Consider the following 23,947-nt stretch of genomic DNA (forward strand, 5'->3'; position numbering starts at 1 on the left):
AAAGAAGGAAGTCTGACACAGAAGATCATGTGTAGAGAAGAGAAGAAAATAAATCCTGTGTTACTTTTGATAGAGGACTCAGTGCAGCGTTTCTGTGTATTTACAAAGACCTTTCTGATAAAGCTTACTTAGTTTTCCCCTTTCCTTCTCCTTTAAAGGATAGAAGGATTTCCACTCTGTGACCTATGAACTTCAAAGGCACATAAATGTCAAATAATCATATAATTTACATTAAGGCTTTACCCAATGACATATTGCGCACAAATCCTTCACTACCTCCTATTGGTGGTAAACTGGGTGGCTGTAGAACACACAAGTAGATGTTGTCAAAGAAGACCATCATTGCCCTATAGATCTTTATAAACTTGTATGATCTCTTCTTAACTCATCACGAGCGCCAGTTTTTCATGTAATCAGGTAGCCTTACCAGGAAAAATAAATAAATTAATAAAATTGTCATTGTTAACTTCCCACAGGGCTGGTTTATAACAGGTGAGCAGGTTTGAAAGGGAGTTTGAGGACCCCCCCCAGCATGATACATTACACAATATGGCATCTTATCCTGATCCAGATACAGATCTCTTACTGTAACGAGAAGGGCTGCATGATAGGTACGAAAGTGCTCCAAGGGATGTCACAGCCAGGGGATATCGTGATTGGAGCAGTGGTACCTGTACATGTGGACAAAATGTACCCTGCAACTAGCTTCACTGAGACCCCCTCTTCAGCCATCTGCAAGATGTAAGATTTCTTTCATTCCAATTCAATTCAGTCCAATAAGTGAGATGTTTTATGGGTTTAAACAGTTCAGAAACACAAAGCTCAGCACAACTCAATATAGACACTGTTCTACACTTCCAGATTCCATTCTAGGTTCTCCAACACTGCAGGGAAACACGATGAAGTGAACCCTTTATTGGTGCTTTGTTACAATCTGTTTTGGTTACATTTCCATGTGTTCCAGTCGATTTTGATGTATCTGCTATGCGGCCAGGCAAATGTAGAAACCTGGTGACCTAATTGCAGTGACTTAGATAATGAATAAAAGGAAAAGTCTTGTTTAGGAACATGTAGAAGAAACTTTTAGTATATTTTCCATGTAGGGATATATCCAACATCTGTTAAGGTGTTTCCATGTGGGTTGAATCCATACGTAATAAGTTTGAGATTTCTTCTTGCCACAGGTTTCGGTTTGAGAACTACCAGCGCATCCAGGCTTTGAGATTTGCAGTGAAGGAGATTAACAATGACCCAGATCTTCTACCCAACATCACCATTGGATTCCAGATCTTGGATTCTTGCGCAGTTTTGCAAAGGGCTCTCTCTGGGACACTGCAGCTCCTGACTGGCCACAAAGAGCCTGTGCCTAATTACCGGTGCCAACAAGCTGTGCCTTTAGCCGCTATCATTGGTCATTCCATGTCTACATATTCCATGATGTTAGCCTATATCTTAGGGCTTTACCAATACCCACAGGTAAGATTCTTTTCTGCTCATACTGCTTAAATGACCAGCATGCAATAGCTTGTGAAATGTAATATTATTTAGCAGATTCATTCACAGTTTTCAACTGATGTTCATAGTATCCATTTTTAGACTAAAGGGTAGGTTTCTTGGAATCTTTCTTGTTTTTTCTAACTTGTCTTTGCAAGGAATCTTGAGGAATCTCAAGTATAAGTTTTTACTCATATCTCATATATTGAAAAGTTGCCACATCCATTCCAAGTCCATTTGTCAATGATTTTATAAAAGAAAAGGCTGGTGTGCTCATTGGATAAAACCGCTCTTGTCACCTTTGAGCTTGCCAGATGTTTAGGTAAGAAAATTGATAATTCCTAGCAAAATCTCACTTTTCTTTTACAGGGAAACCCCGGCTTCCAAACCAAGATTTGTTAAAGAGCCCCACACAACCTCTAGTTTTTGCTTTCTTGAATTGTATGGTCACAACCTAATTTCATCCTACCACAAATCTAAAGACGCAGTTGACATCCAGGCACACTGCCCTTTCCCACAAGCTTTTACAGTCTACAATAATCAATTTCAAAATTCAAAATTCTAGTCTATTTTTATAGACTTTTATAGGACGTAAGCTGAATCTTCACTGATCAATAAATAGGCTTGTTACTTGATTTTCACAAATCACGAGAAAACACAATCTTGAATTTTAGCAGATAACTATATAATAATGTATAATCAATTTAGATGATAATATAAAGTTGTATTAAACAGGAGGTGCTTTCATTTTACCACAGATAAGCCACTATTCCACCAGCTCCCTCTTAAGCGACAGAACCCAGTTCCACTCCTTCTTCAGGACTGTTCCCAGTGATGCTTTTCAGTCTCAAGGTTTAGCCCAGTTGGTGTTGCATTTTGGATGGACCTGGGTGGGACTAGTAGCTTTAGACAATGACTATGGACAACAAGGCATCCAGATGATTAAGAGAGATTTACTAAATGCTGGAGCTTGCGTGGCCTTCACTGAGAATATTATATTAAGTCAGCAAAATCGTAATGCCCCACAGATTGCTCGTGTCATAAAGGAATCAACGGCCAAGGTGGTGGTTTTCTTCTCCACTGATTGGGGCTTATTGTTTGTCCTGGATGAAATGCTAAGGCAGAACATATCTGAGAAGATACTGGTTGCCAGTGAAGCTTGGGCTACGTCTGTTTTTCTAGCAGATGACAAATATTCCGAGATTCTCTCTGGTACCATCGGATTTGCACTCCACAGTGGAACAATACCTGGATTTAAAGACTTTCTCAACAGTATTCATTTTTCTTTATCACTTGATGATGAATTGCTAAAGATATTTTGGGAACAAGCCTTTGGTTGCCAATTTCAGGATCAGGCTAACACCACAGTCACTTCAGAGTATTCAGTAAAAATTTGCACTGGATCTGAAGATTTGAGAAATATCCAAAATAGTTACAATGATGTGTCTAGTCTAAGAGTCACCTACAACATCTACACAGCTGTCCGTGTCGTGGCTAAAGCTCTGCATGATTTGAGCAGATGCAATGAAGGGGAAGGGCCATTTTCTAAAGGAACATGTGCTTACATTCGAAGATTTGAACCATGGCAGGTATAGACATGAGAATTCCATTAGAATGATAGATATAACATGTACTTATCCAGGGTCGGACTGGGGGTTGCAGGGCCCACTAGTCATGTTTTCCTGAGCTTAGGTAGTATGTCTAAATACTGTGCCACCTGGGAATTTGGTGCAGAAGTTCACTCTTACTCCAAAACTTGTACTTCTCCTTCTATGTGGTGGAGTTGTCTATCCCATATTGACCAGTTTGAAATAAGGAAAATGGCTCCTGGTTTGGGTTCTCATAGTACCAGGGACTCTTGCTTTTCACTCTACCTTTCTTCTATCCTACTTAATGTTTGCTTCCCTTAGTTAGTCAGCTCTGATCAGTTATATCACCCTCCTGAGCCTCCATTTATGAGCTGCACTACATCTAACTGTTTCTCCCACTCCATATACAATAGTAGTATAGTATATATAATATAGTTACAGAAAGTGGTTGGTGGTACATTCAGTAATGGATTTTGTGGGGAGCTTTTTCACAGAAATGTTTTTGTGCACTAGGGCAACACTTCAGACATCTTAGGAGCAGTAACAATATATTAGGCATACACTTAGGGTTTGTATGTAGAGTTTATTTAATCTGAAGTTTTGGAACCAAACAAGCTATTTAGATTTAAATCTTCTCTCTAACAGCTGTTGCATTATATGAAGCAGGTACGCCTGAAAACAGGCAGTGGAACAGAGTTCGCATTTCATGAAAATGGCGACCCCACCGCCGTATATGATATCATTAACTGGCAGTTTAGCCCACTGGGAAAGATCCAGCAGGTTAAAGTGGGAAGCTATGACACGGGAGCCACGGCCGGTGATATTTTCACTGTTAATATCAGTGCCCTACACTGGAGCACGGGGCAGAAAGAGGTGAGAAGGGATTCAAGAGTAGAACCGTATTCATACAGATTGTCAGAATGTTTCTAGTGCGAGTCATTTGGGACAATAACATGGAAAAATATCACTACACCAAGACCTAGATATGCGAGGAGCTATTAAATGGGGAAGGGAGCCATAGGATGACCAACTGTAAAAAAAGAGCACAGAATGATGAAATAGTTATTACTTTGCCACTGAAGTGTGACATCAATGCAAAACTAGAAGTTAGAAAGTCCTAATCTCAGACATTACGTTTACCTCTCTTGGATCCTTTGAAATTTAAATGACATTGTATGGGTAATTAAACTCCACCTTCCACCTTATTCAAAGTATTTCAAAGGTATTTAAAGGTACAATCTCAATATTTCAGTGGTTACCTGTACAGTATGGCAGTTCTTAATGTGGTCATAATTCACAGGAAATATCAAACAAACAACATTAGTCATGAGCAAATCTGTCCCACTGCGCTTCACTGAAACACTTGTTGCGGCAAATTGTTTGAGCAGTTTCGTGAAAAAAACGACAATGCCGAAAAGTTGAATTTTGTAGAGAATTTCATTTTTCTCATATTTAATATTAGCAAGGGCTATTCCTCATTGTAAACTCTGCTTTAAAGGTTCCTGGGTCCATCTGCAGTCAGAGTTGCCCACCAGGTTACAGTAAAGCAGTTCTTCCTGGGAAGCCTGTTTGTTGCTTTGAGTGTTTCCCTTGTCCCCACAGTGAAATTTCCAATAAAACAGGTAAGAAAATCCAACTACAAAATAGACTGAAACATAGAATGAAATGTAAATAACGTGGGTATATTTTTATATTTTTTATAATACAGATTCACCATATTGCTTCAAATGCCCCTGGGACATGTGGCCAAATATTAAGAGAGATAGCTGCCTCCCAAAGCCCAGAGAATTCTTCTCCTATGAAGATTCCTTGGGGGAAACCTTGGCAACAACAAGTATTTCCTCCTCGTTGGTCCCTTTTGCCATACTGGTGCTTTTCGTTCACTACAAAATGACACCCATTGTTCGAGCCAATAATTATCTACTAAGTTGTCTTCTTCTGGTGTCCCTGTCTCTCTGCTTTCTATGTTCATTGTTTTTCATTGGCTACCCTCACCCGGAGATGTGCCGTCTGCGCCAGGTGACCTTTGGCATGGTCTTTGCCCTCTGCATCTCCTGCATCTTGGCCAAAACTTTTATGGTGGTCGTAGCTTTTAAGGCCACTAAACCAAACAGTAGCTTGAAAAAATGGACTCGTCCTCGAATATCTTATTTGATTGTTGTTCTGTGCATTCTCATTCAGACTTGTCTTTGCACGATGTGGCTGCTCTTATCCCCTCCGTTCTTTGAGGAGAACATTAGAACTAAAGTTGGAGTAGTCATTGTTGAGTGTAATGATGGTTCCTCAGTAGCATTCTGGTGCATGCTGGGATACCTTGGACTATTAGCATCCGTTAGTTTCTTTGTTGCCTTCCTGGCCAGGAGACTCCCTGACAGCTTCAACGAAGCTAAATTTATCACATTCAGCATGGGGACTTTTCTCAGTGTTTGGATCTCCTTTATCCCTGCCACAATGAGTGCCCGTGGTAAATACACCGTGGCCATGGAGATTTTTGCCATCCTTTCATCCACATGGGCACTGGTGGTTTGTATGTTTCTTCCAAAATGTTTCATTATCTTGTTCAGACCGAACATGAACTCCAGAGAACATCTGATGGGAAAGGAAAAAAGGAGATCTGAGAAACAAGCATGTAAACAAAATAATACATCTGGAAGACACTAAACATCCAAGCAGCCTTAGTAATGCCACAGTGTGCCCTCAAACTCTTTCCAACCTTGCCTATTGGGATCAGTGATATTATCAGGCATCTGTATCTTATGGTAGGACTGGCCAAGCATAAATTGTTGGCTGCTAGTTACCCTTTGTCTTTATTTCCAGCTATAATCCCAATTGGTTGATTTTACACATAGTTACATAGTTACATAGGGTTGAAAGAAGACCAGAGTCCATCAAGCCCTTCCACTACCCTCACCGTAAAAAAAAACCCTACGCTGCTTCAAATGGAAGCACCATTCCTCTATTCTAAAGGGGTGACCTCTGGTGCGTTGATCGTTTTTATGAGAAAAAAGAACACCCCCCAACTGCCTATAATCCCCTCTAATGTACTTGTACAGAGTAATCATGTCCCCTCGCAAGCGCCTCTTTTCCAGAGAAAACAACCCCAACCTCGACAGTCTAACTTCATAGTTTAACCCTACCATCCCCTTTACCAGTTTAGTTGCAGTCTCTGCACTCTCTCCAGCTCATTAATATCCTTCTTAAGGACTGGAGCCCAAAACTGCCCCCATACTCAAGGTGAGGCCTTACCAGGGACCTATAAAGGGGCAAAATTATGTTTTCATCCCTTGAGTCAATGCCCTTTTTATACAAGACAGCACTTTATTTGCTTTAGTAGCCACAGAATGACACTGCCTGGAATTAGACAACTTGTTATCTACAAAAACCCCCAGATCCTTCTCCATTAAGGATACCCCCAACACACTCCCATTCAGTAGATAGCTCGCGTTTACATTATTTCTACGAAAGGGCATAACTTTGCACTTGTCAACACTGAACCTCATTTGCAAGATGCATCATAACACTCCAACAAGTACTGGAAAAATCTAATTTAAATGATTTAGGGTCACTCCAGGCCTGATCCACTGTATGAAAAATGGACTTCCTTCAGTACTCCTTTAATAAGTAAATATTGGTGTGGAAATTATGTTGTTCATTTTATAATCAATACATTTATCATTATTAGACAAATAAAGACCCTTGGAGAAACGTTACTATATAGACATGCAAATACTGACTAATGGTTTCAACCATAACAACCTGCTAAGATCACTCTTAGTAGGCAACTTCCATGTCCAACCACAGTGAAGTTTCTGTCAAAAAAAATTTGTCGAAATAACAATAAAAATGAACCCACCTATAAATTGGATTTTTCAAAAGAAATTATGAAAAGTTCATGTGTAATTCACTTTTTCTATGTAATTATTAAACTGTACCTTGTTCTCGATGGTATCCAAGTATCCATAGTACCCAAGGCTATTGTGATACTAATATCTACAGTTAGTATTGATGGTTGTATATATGGTTTATGTATGTGAGTGTATAGATAGGTCAGTGTGGGTCTGTATGTGAGTGGATAGGTCAGTATGGGTCTGTATGTGAGGGGATAGATAGGTCAGTGTGGGTCTGTATGTGAGTGGATAGATAGGTCAGTATGGGTCTGTATGTGAGTGGATAGATAGGTCAGTATGGGTCTGTATGTGAGTGGATAGATAGGTCAGTATGGGTCTGTATGTGAGTGGATAGGTCAGTATGGGTCTGTATGTGAGTGGATAGATGGGTCAGTATGGGTCTGTATGTGAGGGGATAGATAGGTCAGTGTGGGTCTGTATGTGAGTGGATAGATAGGTCAGTATGGGTCTGTATGTGAGTGGATAGATAGGTCAGTATGGGTCTGTATGTGAGTGGATAGGTCAGTATGGGTCTGTATGTGAGTGGATAGGTCAGTATGGGTCTGTATGTGAGTGGATAGATGGGTCAGTATGGGTCTGTATGTGAGTGGATAGATGGGTCAGTATGGGTCTGTATGTGAGTGGATAGATAGGTCAGTGTGGGTCTGTATGTGAGTGGATAGATGGGTCAGTATGGGTCTGTATGTGAGTGGATAGGTCAGTGTGGGTCTGTATGTGAGTGGATAGATGGGTCAGTATGGGTCTGTATGTGAGTGGATAGATAGGTCAGTGTGGGACTGTATGTGAGTGGATAGATAGGTCAGTATGGGTCTGTATGTGAGTGGATAGGTCAGTGTGGGTCTGTATGTGAGTGGATAGATGGGTCAGTATGGGTCTGTATGTGAGTGGATAGATAGGTCAGTGTGGGACTGTATGTGAGTGGATAGATAGGTCAGTGTGGGACTGTATGTGAGTGGATAGATAGGTCAGTGTGGGACTGTATGTGAGTGGATAGGTCAGTATGGGTCTGTATGTGAGTGGATAGGTCAGTGTGGGTCTGTATGTGAGGGGATAGATAGGTCAGTATGGGTTTGTATGTGAGTGGATAGATAGGTCAGTATGGGTTTGTATGTGAGTGGATAGATAGGTCAGTATGGGTCTGTATGTGAGTGTATGGATAGGTCAGTATGGGTCTGTATGTGAGTGGATAGATAGGTCAGTGTGGGTCTGTATGTGAGGGGATAGATAGGTCAGTATGGGTCTGTATGTGAGTGGATAGATAGGTCAGTGTGGGTCTGTATGTGAGTGGATAGATAGGTCAGTGTGGGTCTGTATGTGAGTGGATAGATAGGTCAGTATGGGTCTGTATGTGAGTGTATAGATAGGTCAGTATGGGTCTGTATGTGAGTGGATAGATAGGTCAGTGTGGGTCTGTATGTGAGTGGATAGATAGGTCAGTATGGGTCTGTATGTGAGTGGATAGGTCAGTGTGGGTCTGTATGTGAGTGGATAGATAGGTCAGTGTGGGTCTGTATGTGAGTGGATAGATAGGTCAGTGTGGGTCTGTATGTGAGTGGATAGATAGGTCAGTATGGGTCTGTATGTGAGTGTATAGATAGGTCAGTATGGGTCTGTATGTGAGTGGATAGATAGGTCAGTGTGGGTCTGTATGTGAGTGGATAGATAGGTCAGTGTGGGTCTGTATGTGAGTGGATAGGTCAGTATGGGTCTGTATGTGAGTGGATAGATAGGTCAGTATGGGTCTGTATGTGAGTGGATAGATAGGTCAGTGTGGGTCTGTATGTGAGTGGATAGATAGGTCAGTGTGGGTCTGTATGTGAGTGTATAGATAGGTCAGTATGGGTCTGTATGTGAGTGGATAGGTCAGTGTGGGTCTGTATGTGAGTGGATAGATAGGTCAGTGTGGGTCTGTATGTGAGTGGATAGATAGGTCAGTGTGGGTCTGTATGTGAGTGTATAGATAGGTCAGTGTGGGTCTGTATGTGAGTGGATAGGTCAGTGTGGGTCTGTATGTGAGTGGATAGATAGGTCAGTGTGGGTCTGTATGTGAGTGGATAGATAGGTCAGTGTGGGTCTGTATGTGAGTGTATAGATAGGTCAGTGTGGGTCTGTATGTGAGTGTATAGATAGGTCAGTGTGGATCTGTATGTGAGTGGATAGGTCAGTGTGGGTCTGTATGTGAGTGGATAGATAGGTCAGTGTGGGTCTGTATGTGAGTGGATAGATAGGTCAGTGTGGGTCTGTATGTGAGTGTATAGATAGGTCAGTGTGGGTCTGTATGTGAGTGGATAGGTCAGTGTGGGTCTGTATGTGAGTGGATAGATAGGTCAGTGTGGGTCTGTATGTGAGTGGATAGATAGGTCAGTGTGGGTCTGTATGTGAGTGGATAGGTCAGTATGGGTCTGTATGTGAGTGGATAGGTCAGTGTGGGTCTGTATGTGAGTGGATAGATAGGTCAGTGTGGGTCTGTATGTGAGTGGATAGATAGGTCAGTGTGGGTCTGTATGTGAGTGGATAGGTCAGTATGGGTCTGTATGTGAGTGGATAGATAGGTCAGTATGGGTCTGTATGTGAGTGGATAGATAGGTCAGTATGGGTCTGTATGTGAGTGGATAGGTCAGTATGGGTCTGTATGTGAGTGGATAGATAGGTCAGTATGGGTCTGTATGTGAGTGGATAGATAGGTCAGTATGGGTCTGTATGTGAGTGGATAGGTCAGTGTGGGTCTGTATGTGAGTGGATAGATAGGTCAGTGTGGGTCTGTATGTGAGTGGATAGATAGGTCAGTGTGGGTCTGTATGTGAGTGGATAGATAGGTCAGTATGGGTCTGTATGTGAGTGGATAGATAGGTCAGTGTGGGTCTGTATGTGAGTGGATAGATAGATCAGTATGAGTTTATGTGGGTGCTGGGTTCACTTGGAAGGGTTAAACGTAATGGACTTTGGTCTTTTTTCAAGCCTATGTAACTATGTAACCCATGGGTAGAATCATGATTTGTAAATCGATGTGCCAGAGAGAGAGAGAGATCAATATTAAGATTCTAGTGCACAATGGGTTAATGTGCAGATTATGAAATATTAGACAAGCACATCTGGGTAATTGATGCCTATAAATGTAAATTGCCCTGGGGTAAGGAGCCTGTGCATAATTCCTTCTTATTCCATGGAGAATCTCCTCATTTCGATCCCATTCAGTGCCACATAAATACTCTGCAAAACTGCTCCGAGGAACAGAAATGGTTGGTGCTTAGGCAGCGCCCTGATACAGACGATCTCAATAAGGAGGGTGCCGAGGTGCTTCTAGGGCAGAATGAGATACAGTGAGTCCCATTTCTATTGCTTACTCACCCAGCTTTGCCCCTGCCCCTCGGTTATACACCTACCCCCGCTATTGCTCTCCAAAATGATATTCCCATTACCCCGGCATTCATTTTCTTTGTGCTAAAGGATCTGGCAGTTTCCTAAAATATCTGCCCCTAAATTTTCCCTATCACCCCTGCCCTCCATATATTCCTACCCTGCTATTGCTGCCCAACTACAACATACACTTCATTTCTACCTGATCAGCTATTATCCCAACTTTTTCTTTAAAACCCAGTGGGGGAGATTTAGCCTATAGGATAAACCCATGTCAATGGGATTTTTCTAAGAGCCTTAAGGAATTTGTTCCCAGAATCCCTTTTGACTATCTGCATACGTATGAGGCGGTCTCCTCAACCCTTTTGACTTGTTTGTGAATCCCCACTCGTGGCTCTCCCTATGCTGATCAGAAAACCCTGCACTACACTGATGAGCCCCAAGAAGGGCAAAACCGGTCTGTAGTTGGGAATCTGATCAGCTATTATCCCGGCTTTTGCTTTAAAACCCAGTGGGTGAGCTTTAGCCTATAGGATAAACCCATGTCAATGGGATTTTTCTAAGAGCCTTAAGGAATTTGTTCCCAGAATCCCTTTTGACTTATATGCATATGTATAAGGTGGTCTCCTCAACCCTGTTGACCTGTTCGTGAATCCCCACTCGTGGCTCTCCCTAAGCTGATCAGAAAACCCTGCCCTACACTGATGAGCCCCAAGAAGGGCAAAACCGGTCTGTAGTTGGGAATCCGATCAGCTATTATCCCGGCTTTTGCTTTAAAACCCAGTGGGTGGGCTTTAGCCTATAGGATAAACCCATGTAAATGGGATTTTTTGAAGAGCCTTAAGGAATTTGTTCCCAGAATCCCTTTTGACTATCTGCATACGTATAAGGTGGTCTCCTCAACCCTGTTGACCTGTTTGTGAATCCCCACTCGTGGCTCTCCCTAAGCTGATCAGAAAACCCTGCACTACACTGATGAGCCCCAAGAAGGGCAAAACCGGTCTGTAGTTGGGAATCTGATCAGCTATTATCCCGGCTTTTGCTTTAAAACCCAGTGGCTGAGCTTTAGCCTATAGGATAAACCCATGTAAATGGGATTTTTCTAAGAGAATTTGTTCCCAGAATCCCTTTTGACTTATCTATTTGCTTAAACCCTACTCGTATTCTCCCATTCCTAAGGCTAAGGACCCATCTATGTGCTCTGTTTGTAGGGCTTATCCCGGCTGGTAATATTATTATGGACGTTTCATATACAGTGATTTGGCATCTCATTCTGTCCGGCCTTATTTTGGCTTTTTACAATGACCAATCCTGCCGGCTCCATGGCTCGGAGATGGAGGGGATGTTTCAGCCCGGGGATATACTTCTAGGAGTTGTTTTACCTCTTCATCTGGACAAAGAATATCACCCAGTGTCCTTCAGTGAGAGACCTCCGCGTATCAACTGTACAACGTAAGAGGGGAGTGGGCTGCGTGATATTGATATATAATCAACTATATCAACTTTGCTGTGGCCCTAAATAATGTCCAGGGGTGTTGCAACTGGTTCCCACCATCTCATTGTCCAAGGTTGCCCAAGCATAAATATCAGGGGCAACCTTGCAGAGATCCAGAGATCCTGCTGAATTGTGCTTAGTACAGGGGAATCCCTATGTGCCATAGTTTAATGGTATCTCTCTGTACAGGCTATGAGCAAACTTAGGGGGCTGTTCCTGCTGAATTGTGCTTAGTACAGGGGAATCCCTATGTGCCATAGTTTTATGGTATCTCTCTGTACAGGCTATGAGCAAACTTAGGGGGCTGTTCCTGCTGAATTGTGCTTAGTACAGGGGAATCCCTATGTGCCATAGTTGTATGGGATCTCTCTGTACAGGCTATGAGGAAACTTAGGGGGCTGTTCTTGCTGAATTGTGCTTAGTACAGGGGAATCCCTATGTGCCATAGTTTTATGGTATCTCTCCGTACAGGCTATGAGGAAACTTAGGGGGCTGTTCTTGCTGAATTGTGCTTAGTACAGGGGAATCCCTATGTGCCATAGTTTTATGGTATATCTCTGTACAGGCTATGAGGAAACTTAGGGGGCTGTTCCTGCTGAATTGTGCTTAGTACAGGGGAATCCCTATGTGCCATAGTTTTATGGTATATCTCTGTACAGGCTATGAGGAAACTTACGGGGCTGTTCCTGCTGAATTGTGCTTAGTACAGAGGAATCCCTATGTGCCATAGTTTTATGGTATCTCTCTGTACAGGCTATGAGCAAACTTAGGGGGCTGTTCCTGCTGAATTGTGCTTAGTACAGGGGAATCCCTATGTGCCATAGTTTTATGGTATCTCTCTGTACAGGCTATGAGCAAACTTAGGGGGCTGTTCCTGCTGAATTGTGCTTAGTACAGGGGAATCCCTATGTGCCATAGTTGTATGGGATCTCTCTGTACAGGCTATGACCAACTTAGGGGGCTGTTCCTGCTGAATTGTGCTTAGTACAGGGGAATCCCTATGTGCCATAGTTTTATGGTATCTCTCTGTACAGGCTATGAGCAAACATAGGGGGCTGTTCCTGCTGAATTGTGCTTAGTACAGGGGAATCCCTATGTGCCATAGTTTTATGGTATCTCTCTGTACAGGCTATGAGCAAACATAGGGGGCTGTTCCTGCTGAATTGTGCTTAGTACAGGGGAATCCCTATGTGCCATAGTTTTATGGTATCTCTCTGTACAGGCTATGAGCAAACTTAGGGGGCTGTTCCTGCTGAATTGTGCTTAGTACAGGGAATCCCTATGTGCCATAGTTTTATGGTATCTCTCTGGACAGGCTATGAGCAAACTTAGGGGGCTGTTCCTGCTGAATTGTGCTTAGTACAGGGGAATCCCTATGTGCCATAGTTTTATGGTATCTCTCTGTACAGGCTATGAGCAAACTTAGAGGGCTGTTCCTGCTGAATTGTGCTTAGTACAGGGGAATCCCTATGTGCCATAGTTTTATGGTATCTCTCTGTACAGGCTATGGGCAAACTTAGGGGGCTGTTCCTGCTGAATTGTGCTTAGTACAGGGGAACATATATGGAGAAGGGCCCTCTTTACATTGTGTATCTATAAATTTTTATGTGTATGTTTAATGTTTACACCCATCTACTCTTCAGCAGAGTGGAATATGTTGCCACATTCTGATTGGGTAGTGCTTGATCTAGGCCAAGTCTACTTTCTCTAGTTATGTGGACATCTCATTACTTTAGTGAGTGACTGTTATAATGTTCTTGTTGGTTACCTGCTGGTCCACCTATAACAAGCTTAACAGAAGTTCTAACCCTGTTAATGTTCTAATCCTTCTGCTCCAGCTGGCTACAAGGTGGTTCTAGCTCTAGGAAGGTTATAATGCCCTAAATGTTCTGATTAGTTACTTACTCTACACTTGGGAACATTTTACTCCCATCCAGCTATGGGTTTGCTGTAGTCCGTACACCTGAAAGATGGATGAAAAGACAATCGGGCATAGTCCCTTAGTGAATAGCAAACATTTATATGACCCCCCAAGAAGAACTTCTTCATTGATTCACAACATTCCTTTCTATCTTTCTTTTATAAGATTTCACTTGGAGAATTTCCAGCAGCTCCAGGCCATGATGTTTGCCGTGAAGGAGATCAACACAAACCCCAATATTCTCCCTAATATCAGCCTGGGGTTTCAAGCCTATGATTCCTGCGATGTCTTGCAGCAGGACTTGGAAGGGACATTACAGGTGCTGTCAGGACGTAATGGAGCCATACCCAACTACAGGTGTATTGAAAATATGCCCCTCTCTGGTGTTATTGGGGCTTCTATTTCCACTCACTCAATTCTACTGGCTCACATTCTGGGGCTGTATCGATACCCCCAGGTAAAGTATACTGGAGAAAAATCCTTATGTAATGTAACATTTCACTTCTGTCTTTGCTATATACATTGTCTTTCATTCCATTCTATATGCAAGTGGTTTTTCCAACTGCCCATACATATAAAAGCTGATAGAACTTGTGGTTATCACGTCTTTTATGCTGCTTAGGTGAAAACTATCCCCCCCAGAATGAATACTTAACCAACAGACGTTTCTGTGGTCTTTTATAAGCAGTGAACAGGTAAGATAATCCAGAATGTTTTGCAGTTTGAGGTAGAAATCATCAAAAATACATAGAGGTCCAAGTGCTCGAGCCCCTGATCTTCAGCTTATGGGAGGTGATAGACACAATGGATTCCATCTGTTTCAAGAGTCAAGTTTTTTTGTGCCAGCCTGAAATGTTGGAATCCATTTTCAAGCAGAGCAACTTAAGAAGATGTTCTTCTTCTTCTTTTATAATTTTCTCCCACCAGGCTGGTCAAAGAAACTGTTGGTTGAATTTCATTGTATTAGCAGTGCAAGCTACAATCTTACTACATAATAGCTGAATATTGCACTTTTTTTCTCCACTACAGGTCAGCCATTATTCTACCAGCCCTATCCTCAGCAACCAAAAAATGTTCCCCTCGTTCTTTAGGACTGTTCCCAGCGATGCCTTTCAGTCACAAGGCCTTGCAAAATTAGTTCTTCATTTTGGATGGACCTGGGTGGGACTATTGGCTGTAGACAATGATTATGGTCAGCAAGGAATTCAGCTGGTAAAGCAAGAAATAATCAAGGCTGGAGCTTGTGTGGCCTTCACAGAGTCCATCCTTACAAGTCAACCTGATCGGAATGCTCGGAACATTGTTAAAGTTATGAAAGAGTCGACGGCCACAGCTATAGTTGTCTTCTCCCCTGCTATTGATTTAGTTCATGTTTTAGCCGAGATGCTGGCTCAAAATGTTACAGAGAAAATTCTGGTGGCCAGTGAAGCATGGTCAACTTCTACTCTATTCTCTGATGGAAAGTTCTCAGAGATTCTTTCTGGCACCATCGGCTTAGCTCTTCACAGTGGGAAGATCCCAGGGTTTAGAGAGTTCCTCAACAAAGTCCATCCCTCCACATCTCTAGGAAAATATTGGGTCAAGCTACTTTGGGAAGAATCTTTCCAATGCAAATTCCTGGGTGAGAAGAACCCCACGGCTACATCGGAAGATTTAAGAAGAGAGTGCACAGGTGAAGAGACTCTTGCAAGCATTGAGAATAACTACAATGATGTTTCCAGTTTGAGAGCCACCTACAATGTGTACACTGCCGTGCATGTTATGGCCAAGGCTTTGGAAGATTTGACAAACTGCAATAAAGGAAGAAGTAGATTATCAAATCAGACGTGCCCAGATATTTTGAATTTTAAGCCATGGCAGGTAATCAAGTACAGATACTGTTTTATTATTACAGAGAAAAGGGAATCATTTAACCATTAAATAAACCCAATAGGGCTGTTCTGCCCCAATAAGGGGTAATTATATCTTAGTTGGGATCAAGTACAGATACTGTTTTATTATTACAGAGAAAAGGGAATCATTTAACCATTAAATAAACCCAATAGGACTGTTCTGCCCCAATAAGGGGTAATTATATCTTAGTTGGGATCAAGTACAGGTACTGTTTTATTATTACAGAGAAAAGGGAATCATTTAACCATTAAATAAACCCAATAGGGCTGTTCTGCCCCAATAAGGGGTAATTATATCTTAGTTGGGATCAAGTACAGGTACTGTTTTATTATTACAGAGAAAAGGGAATCATTTAACCATTAAATAAACCCAATAGGACTGTTCTGCCCCCAATAAGGGATAATTATATCTTAGTTGGGATCAAGTACAGGTACTGTTTTATTATTACAGAGAAAAGGGAATCATTTAACCATGAAATAAACCCAATAGGGCTGTTCTGCCCCCAATAAGGGGTAATTATATCTTAGTTGGGATCAAGTACAGGTACTGTTTTATTATTGCAGAGAAAAGGGAATCATTTAACCATTAAATAAACCCAATAGGGCTGTTCTGCCCCAATAAGGGGTAATTATATCTTAGTTGGGATCAAGTACAGGTACTGTTTTATTATTACAGAGAAAAGGGAATCATTTAACCATGAAATAAACTCAATAGGGCTGTTCTGCCCCAATAAGGGGTAATTATATCTTAGTTGGGATCAAGTACAGGTACTGTTTTATTATTACAGAGAAAAGGGAATCATTTAACCATGAAATAAACCCAATAGGGCTGTTCTGCCCCCAATAAGGGGTAATTATATCTTAGTTGGGATCAAGTACAGGTACTGTTTTATTATTGCAGAGAAAAGGGAATCATTTAACCATTAAATAAACCCAATAGGGCTGTTCTGCCCCAATAAGGGGTAATTATATCTTAGTTGGGATCAAGTACAGGTACTGTTTTATTATTACAGAGAAAAGGGAATCATTTAACCATGAAATAAACCCAATAGGGCTGTTCTGCCCCAATAAGGGGTAATTATATCTTAGTTGGGATCAAGTACAGGTACTGTTTTATTATTACAGAGAAAAGGGAATCATTTAACCATTAAATAAACCCAATAGGGCTGTTCTGCCCCAATAAGGGGTAATTATATCTTAGTTGGGATCAAGTACAGGTACTGTTTTATTATTACAGAGAAAAGGGAATCATTTAACCATTAAATAAACCCAATAGGGCTGTTCTGCCCCAATAAGGGGTAATTATATCTTAGTTGGGATCAAGTTCAGGTACTTTTTTATTATTACAGAGAAAAGGGAATCATTTAACCATGAAATAAACCCAATAGGGCTGTTCTGCCCCCAATAAGGGGTAATTATATCTTAGTTGGGATCAAGTACAGGTACTGTTTTATTATTACAGAGAAAAGGGAATCATTTAACCATGAAATAAACCCAATAGGGCTGTTCTGCTCCCAGTAAGGGGTAATTATATCTTAGTTGGGATCAAGTACAGGTACTGTTTTATTATTACAGAGAAAAAGGAAATCATTTTATAAAATTAAAATTATTTGCTTATAATGGTGTCTATGGGAGATGGCCTTTCCGTAATTCAGATTTTTCTGGATAACGGGTTTCCTGATTAGGGATCCCTTACCTGTACCAGCAAGTTATGTAGCACTTACCATTAATTTAGAATGAACCTCAGAACACTCTACTTTCAAGTGCTTAATATTGAAAGGGTAAGTGAATAGACACATGTGCCTGTGGAAAATAGCTTTATCTCTTACAGTAAACTGACTTCCAAAAAAATCAATGTATATTGAATATGCTTCTCTAACATGATGTTTGTTTAGGGAGGGGTTGAAAGTTTAGAGAGAAAGAGAGACAATGCTAAGTCATGACAGAAAATTTCAAAGAAATCTTGAAAACTGTCTTAAATCTGTATAACGTGGGGAGAGGACAGGGGAGGTGTAGGTCAAAAGCAGAGCTGAGTTATAGGAGGGGTAAGAGCCTTGAGAATGAGTGTAAGTATTTTGAGTGTAAGGAGTAAGTTGCAGTAGTCAAGGTGGGACTGCATAAGAGTTTTGGTATGTGAAAGTCACAGGATTTAGCTAGGGGTCGACTGCAGACATAGACATAGTAGTCTCAGACATAGGAATCAAAATAACTCATAGGCAATCTTTACTATTGCAGTCTTATCTGTCTACCCTAACATTACTTTCTTTGCTCCATCTCAACCTCATTCCATCTCTCTGTTGGAGTTCTTTATGACTATGTCTTGGGCCCCCTACTTCTCTAGGAAAACTGATGCCATCTGTCTTCTCCAGATCCAGATATCTTCTCCTGGAAGGCACAGTGCTACCTCAAACTCAGCCTCTCTAATCTGAATTCAGTATATTTCTGCCATATTCCCTTGTTCCTCAGATGTCACTCAAAGTCAGTGTTGTTGAGTGAAAGGTGACTTTGTGTGACATCTGAGGAACAAGGGAATATGGCAGAAATATACTGAATTCAGATCAGAGAGGCTGAGAATGAGGTAGCACTGTTCCTTCCATCAGAAGATATCTGGATCTGGGGAGAAGACAGATGGCATCAGTTTTCCTAGAGAAGTAGGGGGCCCAAGACATAGTCATAAATAACTCCAACAGAGAGATGGAATGAGGTTGAGATGGAGCAAAGAAAGTAATGTTAGGGTAGACAGATAAGACTGCAATAGTAAAGATTGCCTATGAGTTATTTTGATTCCTATGTCTGAGACTACTATGTCTATGTCTGCAGTCGACCCCTAGCTAAATCCCGTGACTTTCACATACCAAAACTCTTATGCAGTCCTAAATGAGGTTGCACTGTGCCTTCCAGGAGAAGATATCAGAAAGGACAGAAGGAGAGGGGTCTGGAGAATACAGATGGCATCAGTTTTCCTAGAGAAGTAGGGGGTCCAAGACATACTGTAGTCATAAAGAACTCCAACAGAGAGATGGAACAAGGTTGAGATGGAGCAAAAAAGTAATTTTAGGGGAGACAGATAAGACTGCAATCGTAAAGAGCTCAACAATAGAGTACAAAACCTCAATGAGTAGTCAGTAGTCAACAGTGTAAAAGGTAATTGGTGAGTGCAGCTTTGCTGAGTGTATTGGGTGGAAGCCAGATTGCCGAGTTGTGAATGAGAGGCTGGGCGAGGTTGTTGCAAACAAGTGGGTAAGTGCGAGGCTAAGTCTATCAGAAAATGGGCGAAAGAGGCGAGAAGGTTTGGTGTCAAAGGAGCAGGTTGTGGGTTTGGGGTAGACAAGAAGATTTCTAACTTCCTCTACTGTTTCAGGGGGAAAAGGATGTAAGATAGATCTAACGGTGCTGCTAAGTTTAGATTGTTGTAGAATGGAGGGCGAAGTTTGGGATGGGTCCCAGGGATGGGTGGAGAAGGTGCAGCTCACGTCTAGACAGTTGCTGTTTTATTCTGCTGTTTGTATTCGGGATTTTGGTTCCTAGGCTCTGACTCCCTAGAACCAGATCTAATTTTTTATAATAAATTCAAAAACATACAAAATTAAAAATGTAGACCAATGGAAATATTTCTTAGTATTAGTGATAAGCAAATTTTTCACCAGGCATGGATTGGCAGCAAAATTCTGGATTTCCCCATAGGCTAATTTATGGCCATATGGTGGCAAAAATTTACCGATAAAAAAAATTTGCTGAGATAAAAAAGTCACCAAGATAAAATGTTGCAGAGACTAAAAAGTTGCCACAAAAAACACCTATATACTTAATGCATTTAGATTTAGAAAAAAGTCGCCTATTGACTTCAATGTGTTTTGTAAATTTTTTGCAATTTCGTGAATTTTTCAGCAGTTTTGCGAATTTTTTGCCAAAACAAAACAGTACAGATTCGCTCATCACTACTTAGGGGCTGATTTACTAACCCACGAATTCGAATCCGAATTGGAAAAATTCCGATTGGAAAAGAACATTTTGCGACTTTTTCGTATTTTTTGCGATTTTTTCGGCGCCTTTACGACTTTTCGGAAATTATCGCGACTTTTTCGTTACCAATACGATTTGCGCGAAAAAACACGAGTTTTTCGTAGCCATTCCGAAAGTTTTCGTAGCGTTAAAACTTGCGTGAAAAGTTGCGCTTTTTTCGTAGCGTTAAAACTTAAAAGGCACGACGTTTTGCGCAACTTTTAACACTACGAAAAAAATCGCAACTTTTTGCGCAAGTTTTAACGCTACGAAAAAATCGCAACTTTCGGAATGGCTACGAAAAACTCGCGTTTTTCCGCAAAAATCGTATTGGTAACGAAAAAGTCGCGATAATTTTCAGAAAAAATCGCAAAATACCGATCATTACGAAAAAAAACGCAATCGGACGCATTCGGCCCGTTCGTGAGTAAGTAAATGGGCCCCTTAGTGTTGGTCCATCTATAATATTCTTAAAGTATGGGGTTTTTCATACAGCTGTTACATTACGTGAAAAAGGTCCGAGTTACGCTGAGCAGCGGTAGGGAACTGTTTTTCGATAAAAATGGGGACCCACCGGCTGTGTATGACATTGTCAATTGGAAGGGGACCCCAAATGGCACAATTAAACAAGTCAACGTGGGAAGTTACGATACCGCAGCTTCTTTTGGTCAAGTCTTCACTCTTAACAAAAGCGCCATCTCCTGGCCTGCTGGAAAGCTACAGGTACGTTCCTCAATGAATGGAAATTAAGAAACGTATGTATTATAAGGGATAATGTACCCCCTACTGTAAATGATAAGGATATTAGCAGTCACTGAGGGGTTCTGTGCCCCCCATATAAAGGCACAAGGCTGCAGGCTGAGTTATACAGGGAACTCTGAGTATCACTCATGTATTATAAGGGATAATGTACCCCCTACTGTAAATGATAAGGATATTAGCAGTCACTGAGGGGTTCTGTGCCCCCCATATAAAGGCACAAGGCTGCAGGCTGAGTTATACAGGGAACTCTGAGTATCACTCATGTATTATAAGGGATAATGTACCCCCTACTGTAAATGATAAGGATATTAGCAGTCACTGAGGGGTTCTGTGCCCCCCATATAAAGGCATAAGGCTGCAGGCTGAGTTATACAGGGAACTCTGAGTATCACTCATGTATTATAAGGGATAATGTACCCCCTACTGTAAATGATAAGGATATTAGAGTCACAGGGAGGCTCCTTACTGTGAAATTTCTCCTAGGTCCCCCTGTCAGTCTGCAGCCAGAGTTGCCCCCTGGGTTTCAGGAAAACTTCTGAAAGAGGAAAGCCGGCCTGTTGCTTCCAGTGTATCCCATGTCCCCAAGGGGAGATCTCCAATATTACAGGCAAGTGGTGGCATCTTGCCCAATGCTCTCTCCATGATAATATAGTTATGATTTTATGAAGTTCTACTAGTAGCACGTAATCAAGTCATTTCCCAACAGACCCTAGAACTTGATGTTTTCATTAGTCATTTATTTTATTCATTTCCTTTACAGACTCTATTGATTGCTTCAAGTGCTTGTGGGATGAATGGCCAAACGGACACAAGACTAGATGCATGCAGAAGAACATAGAATTCCTCTCCTATGAAGATCCCTTGGGGGCAGGTCTGGCAGCTACGGGCATCACATCATCTTTGGTTCCTGTCGTTATACTGAAACTTTTTATGAAATATAAAACAACCCCTATAGTGAAAGCCAACAATTATTCTTTAAGTTGTATTCTTCTGTCATGTCTGCCCCTCTGCTTTCTCTGCTCTTTGGCCTTCATTGGTTACCCTCAGCAGGAGAAGTGTCTTCTTCGCCAGGCTGCCTTTGGCTTGGTGTTTGCCCTCTGTGTATCTTGTATACTGGCCAAAACCGTAATGGTTGTTTTTGCCTTCATGGCCACCAAACCAGGCAGCAGACTAAGGAAATGGACCAGTCCTATTGTATCTTACATGATCATTGCTATTTGTTTTGCCTTGCAATGTATCTTATGTATATCATGGCTGCTACAGGCACCTCCATTCCCACAGTATGACATTCAAACCAAACCTGGAGTCATTATCATTGAATGTAACAATGGCTCTGCTACAGCCTTCTGGTGTATGTTGGGATATCTTGGCTTCCTGGCTGCCATAAGTTTTTCTGTTGCTTTCCTGGCCAGGAGGCTTCCTGACAACTTTAATGAGGCCAAATTCATCACCTTTAGCATGTTGGCCTTCCTCAGTGTCTGGGTATCCTTCATCCCAGCATCTCTCAGTGCCCAAGGCAAATATACAGAGGCAATGGAGATCTTTGCCATTCTGTCTTCTAGCTGGGCCTTGGTGGTCTGCATGTTCTTTCCAAAATGCTATATCATAAAATTCAAGCCCAATATGAATTCCAAAAAACAACTCATGAAGAAGGCTGGCAGCCAAATATAGTATCCCATGCAAGGTGAAGAAGATTCCAATATTATTTCAAGATCATTGGTTAGTGATAAGCGAATCTGTCCCGTTTCGCTTCGCCATAAAATTCGCGAAACGGCAAGAAAATTCGAGAAACAGCGAAAAATTTGCAAAACACATTTGTCTCGTGTTTTTTTGTCACCCATGGCTATTTTTTTGTCACCTACATCTATTTTTTGTCGCCCGCAGCTATTTTTTTGTCACCTGAATCTATTTTTTGTCGCCACGGCTAATTTTTTGTCACCTGCATCTATTTTTTGTCAACCACGGCTATTTTTTGTCACCTGTATCTATTTTTTGTCGCCACGGCTATTTTTTTTGTCACCTGCATCTATTTTTTGTCGCCACGGCTAATTTTTTATCACCTGCAACTATTTTTTGTCACCCACGGCTATTTTTTTGTTGCCCGCATCTATTTTTTTCGCTGAGTCCATTTTGCCGTGACCATGGCCCAATTTTGACATGACTATGCCCGTTTTAATGCAACCACGCCCATTTTGCCTCGCCCGTGCCCAAAAAAAAATTCCGCGCGCAGAATTTATTTGCGGCAAATTTTTATGGAAGTTTGCAAAACAATTCGCTAATGGCGAAATGCGGAAATTCGCTGGGAATCTATGCCTGGCAAAAAAACTTGCTCATCGCTATCATTGGTACAATGTGCCCTTTAACATGAATTCCTATTGGTATTGTAATTACTGTAATGCATTCTTATTAGTGATGAGTGATAATTATTTTTTGCCGCGCATCAATTTTTACATTCACCGAATTTTTGACCATTCCATGAATTTTTTCAAAGTTTTGCTAATTTTTTGGCGAAACGGGACAGATTCGCTCATCACTAATTCTTATATTATGTTCAGAGCCATAATACTTTAGGCAGACAGGAGGATAGACCTACAGTCTGAATGCTCTATATCTACAGAAAATTAGGCATGAGTTTTTATGTATTAAGCTCTAAATTCATAATGTGATAAATCTGCCCCACAAGCACCTTCTGTTGTTAGGGGCCATGGGAGTGTTTTTTGGACTTGCACCTGCATGAATCCTTGCGGAACTTCAGTGAGATGTTGTGGTATCCTTAAAATGCCTAGGGCTTGTCCGGGATTTGAACCCGGGACCTCTCGCACCCGAAGCGAGAATCATACCCCTAGACCAACGAGCCAGACGTTGCACTTTTGGGGATGAACCAGCCCTGAGATGCACGGCCCAGCAACATGATTGAAATCACAAGACTGCACCATGTACCCCTCACTGAATATGCCTGTTGTAAACCAGAGTCTTGTCTTCTTTCCACATTGCATCTTTTATGCCTTTCATCCACCAGAATGGTACTTCTGCATGTTACCCTGGTGATGGATGCATCTGCTCCTTGAGGAAAATTTTTTTTTATATTTTATATTTTTTTCTCATAAAGACCTTTGTATCTGTGAAATAACTTCTTTGTAGTAGTCCTTTAGTAGGAGTTAGTCCTCTCGCGAGAACTCGCGACGGCCAAAGCGCTTCTTTGGGTGCACAGACCGTGCCATCTTTGTGCCAGTCTTGCTGATAGAAGACGGGTATGCATCGTCACTTAGATTTTCCATGCTATGCCATCCAACGTGGCTTTGAGAAAGCTTGCTTAAAGGAAAAGTAACACTAAAAATTTTTAACTAAAAAATCTATTCTATCCTCCCCCAATAATTGCCCTATCCTGAAAATACCTGTAAAAAACTTGGCTTCCTGTCATTTGAACAAAGGTGATACGGCATGCCGGGGAAAGTATCAGGAGATACTTGGATGTTTGACTCAGATAAGGTTACCAGGCCCATTAGACTTTGGCCGCCACGTATGAA

At 41.5% G+C, this 23,947-nt stretch overlaps 2 protein-coding genes and 1 non-coding gene across 3 annotated transcripts; 2 read left to right on the forward strand and 1 right to left on the reverse strand.

Moving 5' to 3' along the window:
- The first annotated feature begins 688 nt into the window (after positions 1–688).
- LOC108646199 (extracellular calcium-sensing receptor) lies at positions 689–5,904 on the forward strand. The gene is made up of 7 exons (XM_031898263.1): positions 689–741; positions 1,185–1,476; positions 2,253–2,468; positions 2,502–3,083; positions 3,750–3,956; positions 4,582–4,705; positions 4,792–5,904. Exons 1-7 carry the CDS (start codon positions 689–691, stop codon positions 5,742–5,744), a joined length of 2,427 nt encoding a protein of 808 aa, XP_031754123.1. The 3' UTR covers positions 5,745–5,904.
- A 5,777-nt stretch (positions 5,905–11,681) lies between these two features.
- On the forward strand, positions 11,682–22,091 carry LOC116409573 (extracellular calcium-sensing receptor-like). The gene is made up of 6 exons (XM_031898264.1): positions 11,682–11,800; positions 13,930–14,221; positions 14,794–15,624; positions 20,154–20,381; positions 20,904–21,027; positions 21,181–22,091. Exons 1-6 carry the CDS (start codon positions 11,682–11,684, stop codon positions 22,089–22,091), a joined length of 2,505 nt encoding a protein of 834 aa, XP_031754124.1.
- A 1,114-nt stretch (positions 22,092–23,205) lies between these two features.
- Positions 23,206–23,277, reverse strand: trnap-cgg. Its single transcript has one exon. It is a non-coding gene; the product is annotated as a tRNA-Pro (tRNA).
- Positions 23,278–23,947: the final 670 nt, after the last annotated feature.

Source organism: Xenopus tropicalis, chromosome 3 (assembly GCF_000004195.4).
Source record: "Xenopus tropicalis strain Nigerian chromosome 3, UCB_Xtro_10.0, whole genome shotgun sequence".
Taxonomy (NCBI): domain Eukaryota; kingdom Metazoa; phylum Chordata; class Amphibia; order Anura; family Pipidae; genus Xenopus; species Xenopus tropicalis.